General features: G+C 51.6%; 1 protein-coding gene across 1 annotated transcript in view; it reads right to left on the bottom strand.

Annotated features, from left to right (window-relative positions):
* LOC144955433 (AP-1 complex subunit beta-1-like) overlaps window positions 1–10,000 on the bottom strand; it is a 22,637-nt gene that overhangs the window by 3,886 nt on the left and 8,751 nt on the right. Inside the window, exons 4-7 of the mRNA XM_078885649.1 lie at window positions 5,718–5,883; window positions 4,469–4,567; window positions 1,818–2,122; window positions 1–43 (exon numbers count right to left, since the gene is read on the bottom strand). The exon at window positions 1–43 is cut by the window's left edge and continues 191 nt beyond it. Of these exons, the coding sequence (XP_078741775.1) occupies window positions 1–43; window positions 1,818–2,122; window positions 4,469–4,567; window positions 5,718–5,883 (613 nt within the window). The remainder of the gene's footprint in view (window positions 44–1,817; window positions 2,123–4,468; window positions 4,568–5,717; window positions 5,884–10,000) is intronic.

The raw sequence follows: 10,000 nt of genomic DNA, 5'->3' as shown, positions 1-10,000 counted from the left end.
GGGGAAAGTCTCAGCAGGTTCAGGGCTGTCCTGGAGCTCTGGACTAGGGGGGGTGGGGGGGGGTGGGGGGGGAAGTGGGGGGGGGGGTGGTGGTGGTGGGGGGGTGGTGGTGGTGGTGGGGGGGGTGGAGATGGGGGAGATGGGAGGTGGGGGGTGGAGGGGTGGGGTGGAGTGGGAGGTGGGGGGAGATGGGGGGAGTGGGGTGGGGTTGGGTTGGGGGGGGTGGGGGGGGGTGGAGGGGGGTGAGATAGGGTGGGGGGAGTGGGGTGGGTGGGGTGGGTGGGTGGGGGAGATGGGTGGGGGTGGATGGGGGGGGGAGGGGGGAGTGGGGTGTGTTTAGTGGGGTGGGGGGGTGGGGGGGGTGGTGGAGGGAGGGAGTGGGGGGAGATGGGAGGTGGGGGAGATGGGGGGAGTGGGGTGGGGTTGGGGGGGGTGGGGGGGTGAGATAGGGTGGGGGGAGTGGGGGGGTGGGGTGAGGTGGGTGGGGTGGGTGGAGGGGGTTAAAGTGTGGGGAAAGAGAGAGAGAGACGCTCACAAATCCATCTCCAACCTCACCACACCACACTCACCACCACCACCACCACCACACACTCACCACCACCACCACCACACACTCACCACCACCACCACCACACTCACCACCACCACCACCACACACTCACCACTCCTCCACACGCGCACGAATTACCTCCGGACACACCACCACCACCCTCCACCACCTCCACCACCTTCAGCACCATCATCACCACCACCATCATCACCACCACCATCATCATCATCACCACCACCACCATCATCGCCACCACCATCACCACGACCTCCATCACCATCTCCTCCACCACCTCCACAACCACCACCACAACACCAACACCTTCACCACCTCCACCACCTCCATAACCACCACCACCACCACAACCACAACCACCACCACACTCACGAGTTATCTCTGGATCCGACTCCTCTCTTCGCACCACCACCACCACCACCACCACCGCCACCGCCACCACCACCACCACGACCTCCATCACCATCTCCTCCACTACCATCTCCACCACCTCCTCCACAACCACCACCACCAACACCTTCACCACCTCCACCACCTCCATAACCACCACCACCACCACCACAACACAACCACCACCACACTCACGAGTTATCTCTGGATCCGACTCCTCTCTTCGCACCACCACCACCACCACCACCACCGCCACCACCTCCATAACCATCACCTCCACCACCACCAGCACCATCTCCACCATCTTCACCACCTCCATAAACACCACCTCCATCACCACCACCACCACCACCACCATCTCCTCCACCACCACCAGCACCATCTCCACCTCCTCCATAACCCACCACCACCACCACCGCCACCACCACCACCACCACCACCACCGCCGCCACCCACGACCGGCCCCTTCCACGAAGGTGGAGGGCAGCTTGTGGTAGATGGAGGCGAGTGAGGAGATGTGCCCCAGGAGCCCGTCGAGGAGGCGGGGGTGACAGCGTGTCAGAGTCCTCCTGAGAGATCACCGGCTTCTCCGCAAGGACCACGTCCACCTCCTCCTCCTCCACCTCCACCATCTCCACCACCACCTCCTCCACCAACTCCATCTCCTCCACCACCTCCATCTCCACCACCACCACCAGCACCTCCACCACCACCAGCACCACCACCTCCATAACCACCACCTCACTCACGAGTTATCTGGATCCGACTCCTCTCTTCGCACCACCACCACCACCACCGCCACCACCACCATCTCCTCCATCTCCTCCATAACCTCCACCACAACCACCACCATCACACTCACGAGTTATCTCTGGATCCGACTCCTCTCTTCGCACCACCACCACCACCGCCGCCACCACCACCGCCACCACCGCCACCACGACCGCCCCCTTCCACGAAGGTGGACGGCAGCTTGTGGTAGATGGAGGCGAGGGAGGAGATGTGCCCCAGCAGCCCGTCGAGGAGGCGGGGTGACAGCGTGTCAGAGTCCTCCTGAGAGATCACCGGCTTCTCCGCAAGGACCACGTCGCGTGCCGCGGACGGGTCCGTCGAGAGGAGACGCCAGTAGATGTAGCTGCGGTCACGGAGGTCGGGGTTGTCCGAGTCCTGGTGGTGGTGAGAGGTGGAGAGAGGTGTGTTGTGGCGAGCGTGGTGGTGGTGGTGAGCGTGGTGGTGGTGGTGAGAGAGGTGTGTTGTGGCGAGCGTGGTGGTGGTGGTGAGCGTGGTAGAGAGAGGGAGAGATGGTGGTGGAGAGAGGTGTTGTGGTGAGAGTGGTGGTGGTGGTGGTGGTGAGGGTGCTAGTGGTGAGCGTGGTAGTGGTGGTGAGCGTGGTGGTGAGGGTGAGCGTGGTGGTGAGCGTGCTAGTGGTGAGCGTGGTGATGAGCGTGGTGGTGAGCGTGGTGAGGGTGAGCGTGGTGAGGGTGAGCGTGGTGGTGGTGAGCGTGGTGGTGGTGAGGGTGCTAGTGGTGAGCGTGGTGGTGGTGGTGAGGGTGCTAGTGGTGAGCGTGGTGATGAGCGTGGTGGTGAGCGTGGTGAGGGTGAGCGTGGTGAGGGTGAGCGTGGTGGTGGTGAGCGTGGTGGTGGTGGTGGTGAGGGTGCTAGTGGTGAGCGTGGTGATGAGCGTGGTGATGAGCGTGGTGGTGAGCGTGGTGAGGGTGGTGGTGGTGGTGGTTGTGGTGGTGGTGGTAGTGGTGAGGGTGCTAGTGGTGAGCGTGGTGAGGAGCGTGGTGGTGAGCGTGGTGAGGGTGGTAGTGAGCGTAGTGTTGGTGGTGGTGGTGGTTGTGGTGGTGGTGGTGGTGAGGGTGCTAGTGGTGAGCGTGGTGATGAGCGTGGTGGTGAGCGTGGTGAGGGTGGTAGTGAGCGTGGTGTTGGTGGTGGTGGTGGTGAGGGTGCTAGTGGTGAGCGTGGTGGTGAGCGTGGTGAGGGTGGTGGTGAGCGTGCTAGTGGTGAGCGTGGTGATGAGCGTGGTGGTGAGGGTGAGCGTGGTGGTGAGCGTGGTGAGTGTGGTGAGCGTGGTGGTGAGGGTGAGCGTGGTGGTGAGCGTGGGTGAGGGTGGTGATGAGCGTGGTGGTGAGGGTGAGCGTGGTGGTGAGCGTGGTGAGTGTGGTGAGCGTGGTGGTGAGGGTGAGCGTGGTAGTGAGCGTGGTGAGTGTGGTGAGCGTGGTGGTGAGGGTGAGCGTGGTGGTGAGCGTGGGTGAGGGTGAGCGTGCTAGTGGTGAGCGTGGTGAGTGTGGTGAGCGTGGTGGTGAGCGTGGTGAGCGTGGTGAGGGTGGTGGTGAGCGTGGTGAGCGTGGTGGTGAGCATGGTGAGCGTGGTGGTGAGCATGGTGAGCGTGGTGGTGAGCATGGTGGTGAGCGTGGTGGTGAGGGTGAGCGTGGTGGTGAGGGTGAGCGTGCTAGTGGTGAGCGTGGTGAGCATGGTGGTGAGCGTGGTGAGCGTGGTGGTGAGCATGGTGGTGAGCGTGGTGGTGAGGGTGAGCGTGCTAGTGGTGAGCGTGGTGAGGGTGGTAGTGAGCGTGGTGGTGGTGGTGGTGGTTGTGGTGGTGGTGGTGGTGGTGGTGAGGGTGCTAGTGGTGAGCGTGGTGGTGAGCGTGGTGAGGGTGGTGGTGAGCGTGCTAGTGGTGAGCGTGGTGAGTGTGGTGGTGAGCGTGGTGGTGAGCGTGGTGAGTGTGGTGGTGAGTGTGGTGGTGAGCGTGGTGAGTGTGGTGGTGAGCGTGCTAGTGGTGAGCGTGGTGAGGGTGGTAGTGAGCGTGGTGGTGGTGGTTGTGGTGGTGAGGGTGGTGAGGGTGCTAGTGGTGAGCGTGGTGATGAGCGTGGTGAGCGTGGTGAGGGTGGTGGTGGTGGTTGTGGTGGTGGTGGTGGTGAGGGTGGTGAGGGTGCTAGTGGTGAGCGTGGTGATGAGCGTGGTGGTGAGCGTGGGTGAGGGTGGTGGTGAGCGTGCTAGTGGTGAGCGTGCTAGTGAGGGTGAGCGTGGTGGTGAGCGTGGTGAGTGTGGTGGTGAGCATGGTGGTGAGCGTGGTGGTGAGGGTGAGCGTGGTGGTGAGTGTGGTGGTGAGGGTGAGCATGGTGATGAGCGTGGTGAGGGTGGTGGTGAGCGTGGTGGTGAGCGTGGTGGTGAGCGTGGTGGTGAGGGTGAGCATGGTGATGAGCGTGGTGAGGGTGGTGGTGAGCGTGGTGGCGAGCGTGGTGGTGAGTGTGGTGGTGAGGGTGAGCATGGTGATGAGCGTGGTGAGGGTGGTGGTGAGCGTGGTGGTGAGCGTGGTGAGCGTGGTGGTGAGCGTGGGTGAGCGTGCTAGTGGTGAGCGTGGTGGTGAGCGTGGTGAGGGTGGTGGTGAGCATGGTGGTGAGCGTGCTAGTGGTGAGCGTGCTAGTGGTGAGCGTGGTGGTGAGCATGGTGGTGAGCATGGTGGTGAGCGTGGGTGAGCGTGGTGAGCGTGGTGGTGGTGAGCACAACCTGTGTGGCCAGGCTGAGCACTTGCTGCACCAGCTCCTGGTTCTCTGTCGGCTTCTTGAGGAACAGCTTCACGATGGCCGACAGCAGCTGCAGCTGCACCTGCAGCCGCACGGCAACGGTCGCCACGGCGACGGGGCCACGGTCACCGGGGGCGACGGTCACCGGGGGCGACGGTGGCCGCGGTTACCAAGCGGCGACCCACACAGAAACCCCACAGAGACCCCCAGAGACACCCACAGAGACGCACACAGAGACCCACACAGAGACCCACACAGAGACCCACAGAAACCCCCAGAGACACCCACAGAGACCCACACAGAAACCCCACAGAGACCCCCAGAGACACCCACAGAGACCCACACAGAGACCCACACAGAGACCCACACAGAGACCCACAGAGACCCACAGAAACCCACAGAAACCCACAGTAACCCACAGAAACCCCACAGAGACCCACAAAAACCCCACAAAAATCCACAAAAACCCCACCGACTGCCCCGTTACCTGCGCACTGTCATCGTGGAAGGAGTCCAAGAAGGAGGCGAGTAGCTCTGACGCGTTGTCGATCCTCTCGGCGTACTCGCCACACAGACACCCACAGAAACCCACAGAAACCCCACAGAAACCCACAGAAACCCACAGAAACCCCACAGAGACCCCACAGAGACCCCACAGACACCCACAGACACCCACAGACACCCACAGACACCCACAGACACCCACAGACACCCACAGACACCCCACAGAAACCCACAGAAACCCCACAGAAAGCCACAAAAACCCACAGACACCCACAGAAACCCCACAAAAACCCACAAAAACCCCACAGAGTCCCACAGAAACCCACAGAAACCCCACAGAAACCCACAGAGACCCCACCGACTGCCCCGTTACCTGCGCACTGTCATCGTGGAAGGAGTCCAAGAAGGAGTCCAGTAGCTCTGACGCGTTGTCGATCCTCTCGGCGTACTCGCCACACAGAGACCCACAGAGACCCACAGAGACCCACAGACACCCACAAAAACCCCACAGAAACCCACAGAAACCCACAGAAACCCCACAGACTGCCCCGTTACCTGCGCACTGTCATCGTGGAAGGAGTCCAAGAAGGAGTCCAGTAGCTCTGACGCGTTGTCGATCCTCTCGGCGTACTCGCCACACAGAGACCCACAGAGACCCACAGAGACCCACAGAAACCCCACAGAAACCCACAGAAACCCCACAGAGACCCCACAGACTGCCCCGTTACCTGCGCACTGTCATCGTGGAAGGAGTCCAAGAATGAGTCGAGCAGCTCTGACGCGTTGTCGATCCTCTCGGCGTACTCGCCGATGATCCAGATCATGGCGGCACGAGCCTCGGGTTCGTCCAGGGACTCCAGGGACTCGCAGAGGACAGCGATGATGCTTTCGTACCTACGGGGGGGTAGTAGTAGCGGTACTATTATATATAGTACTATACACACAGTACTATACATAAGGTGGTACTATTATATATAGTACTATACACACGGTACTATACACACGGTACTATACACAAGGTGGTACTATACACACGGTACTACACACACGGTACTATACACAAGGTGGTACTATACACAAGGTGGTACTATACACACGGTACTATACACACGGTACTACACACGGTACTACACACACGGTACTATACACAAGGTGGTACTATACACAAGGTGGTACTATTATATATAGTACTACACACACGGTACTATACACAAGGTGGTACTATTATATATAGTACTACACACACGGTACTATACACAAGGTGGTACTATTATATTTAGTACTATACACACGGTACTATACACACGGTACTATACACAAGGTGGTACTATTATATATAGTACTATACACACGGTACTATACACACGGTACTACACACAAGGTGGTACTATTATATATAGTACTATACACACGGTACTATACACACGGTACTATACACAAGGTGGTACTATTATATTTAGTACTACACACACGGTACTATACACAAGGTGGTACTATTATATTTAGTACTATACACACAGTACTATACACACGGTACTATACACAAGGTGGTACTATTATATATAGTACTATACACACGGTACTATACACACGGTACTATACACAAGGTGGTACTATTATATATAGTACTATACACACAGTACTATACATACGGTGGTACTATTATATTTAGTACTACACACACGGTACTATACACACAGTACTATACACAAGGTGGTACTATTATATTTAGTACTATACACACGGTACTATACACACAGTACTATACACAAGGTGGTACTATTATATTTAGTACTATACACACAGTACTATACACAAGGTGGTACTATTATATTTAGTATTATACACACGGTACTATACACACGGTACTATACACACGGTGGTACTATTATATTTAGTACTATACACACGGTACTATACACACGGTACTATACTATTTAGTACTATACACACGGTACTATACACACGGTACTATACACACGGTGGTACTATTATATTTAGTACTATACACACTGTACTATACACACGGTACTATACACACGGTGGTACTATTATATTTAGTACTATACACACAGTACTATACACAAGGTGGTACTATTATATTTAGTACTATACACACGGTACTATACACACAGTACTATACACAAGGTGGTACTATTATATTTAGTACTATACACACGGTACTATACACACGGTACTATACACAAGGTGGTACTATTATATATAGTACTATACACACGGTACTATACACAAGGTGGTACTATTATATTTAGTACTATACACACGGTACTATACACACAGTACTATACACAAGGTGGTACTATTATATTTAGTACTATACACACGGTACTATACACACGGTACTATACACAAGGTGGTACTATTATATTTAGTACTATACACACGGTACTATACACACAGTACTATACACAAGGTGGTACTATTATATTTAGTACTATACACACGGTACTATACACAAGGTGGTACTATTATATTTAGTACTATACACACGGTACTATACACACAGTACTATACACAAGGTGGTACTAGTATATTTAGTACTATACACACGGTACTATACACAAAGTACTATACACACGGTGGTACTATTATATATAGTACTATACACACGGTACTATACACAAAGTACTATACACACGGTGGTACTATTATATATAGTACTATACACACGGTACTATACACAAAGTACTATACACACGGTGGTACTATTATATATAGTACTATACACACGGTACTTTACACACGGTACTATACACACGGTGGTACTATTATATATAGTACTATACACACGGTACTTTACACACGGTACTATACACACGGTACTATACACACGGTGGTACTATTATATATAGTACTATACACACGGTACTATACACACGGTACTATACACACGGTGGTACTATTATATATAGTACTATACACACGGTACTATACACACGGTACTATACACACGGTGGTACTATTATATATAGTACTATACACACGGTACTATACACACGGTACTATACACACGGTGGTACTATTATATATAGTACTATACACACGGTACTATACACACGGTACTATACACAAGGTGGTACTATTATATATAGTACTATACACACGGTACTTTACACACGGTACTATACACACGGTGGTACTATTATATATAGTACTATACACACGGTACTATACACACGGTACTATACACACGGTGGTACTATTATATATAGTACTATACACACGGTACTATACACACGGTACTATACACACGGTGGTACTATTATATATAGTACTATACACACGGTACTATACACACGGTACTATACACAAGGTGGTACTATTATATATAGTACTATACACACGGTACTATACACACGGTACTATACACACGGTGGTACTATTATATATAGTACTATACACACGGTACTATACACACGGTACTATACACACGGTGGTACTATTATATATAGTACTATACACACGGTACTATACACACGGTACTATACACACGGTGGTACTATTATATATAGTACTATACACACGGTACTATACACACGGTACTATACACACGGTGGTACTATTATATATAGTACTATACACACGGTACTATACACACGGTACTATACACACGGTACTATACACACGGTACTATACACAAGGTGGTACTATTATATATAGTACTATACACACGGTACTATACACACGGTGGTACTATTATATATAGTACTATACACACGGTACTATACACACGGTACTATACACACGGTGGTACTATTATATATAGTACTATACACACGGTACTATACACACGGTACTATACACACGGTGGTACTATTATATATAGTACTATACACACGGTACTATACACACGGTACTATACACAAGGTGGTACTATTATATATAGTACTATACACACGGTACTATACACACGGTACTATACACACGGTGGTACTATTATATATAGTACTATACACACGGTACTTTACACACGGTACTATACACAAGGTGGTACTATTATATATAGTACTATACACACGGTACTATACACACGGTACTATACACACGGTGGTACTATTATATATAGTACTATACACACGGTACTATACACACGGTACTATACACAAGGTGGTACTATTATATATAGTACTATACACACGGTACTATACACACGGTGGTACTATTATATATAGTACTATACACACGGTACTATACACACGGTACTATACACAAGGTGGTACTATTATATATAGTACTATACACACGGTACTATACACACGGTACTATACACAAGGTGGTACTATTATATATAGTACTATACACACGGTACTATACACACGGTACTATACACACGGTGGTACTATTATATATAGTACTATACACACGGTACTATACACACGGTACTATACACACGGTGCTATACACACGGTGCTATACACACGGTGGTACTATTATATATAGTACTATACACACGGTACTATACACACGGTACTATACACACGGTACTATACACACGGTGCTATACACACGGTGGTACTATTATATATAGTACTATACACACGGTACTATACACACGGTACTATACACACGGTGGTACTATTATATATAGTACTATACACACGGTACTATACACACGGTACTATACACACGGTACTATACACACGGTGCTATACACACGGTGGTACTATTATATATAGTACTATACACACGGTACTATACACACGGTACTATACACACGGTGGTACTATTATATATAGTACTATACACACGGTACTATACACACGGTACTATACACACGGTGGTACTATTATATATAGTACTATACACACGGTACTATACACACGGTACTATACACACGGTACTATACACACGGTGGTACTATTATATATAGTACTATACACACGGTACTATACACACGGTACTATACACACGGTGGTACTATTATATATAGTACTATACACACGGTACTATACACACGGTACTATACACACGGTGGTACTATTATATATAG

Source organism: Lampetra fluviatilis, unplaced genomic scaffold (genome assembly GCF_964198595.1).
Source record: "Lampetra fluviatilis unplaced genomic scaffold, kcLamFluv1.1 SCAFFOLD_1055, whole genome shotgun sequence".
Lineage (NCBI taxonomy): Eukaryota > Metazoa > Chordata > Hyperoartia > Petromyzontiformes > Petromyzontidae > Lampetra > Lampetra fluviatilis.
This window is presented reverse-complemented; position numbering and strand designations above follow the sequence as displayed.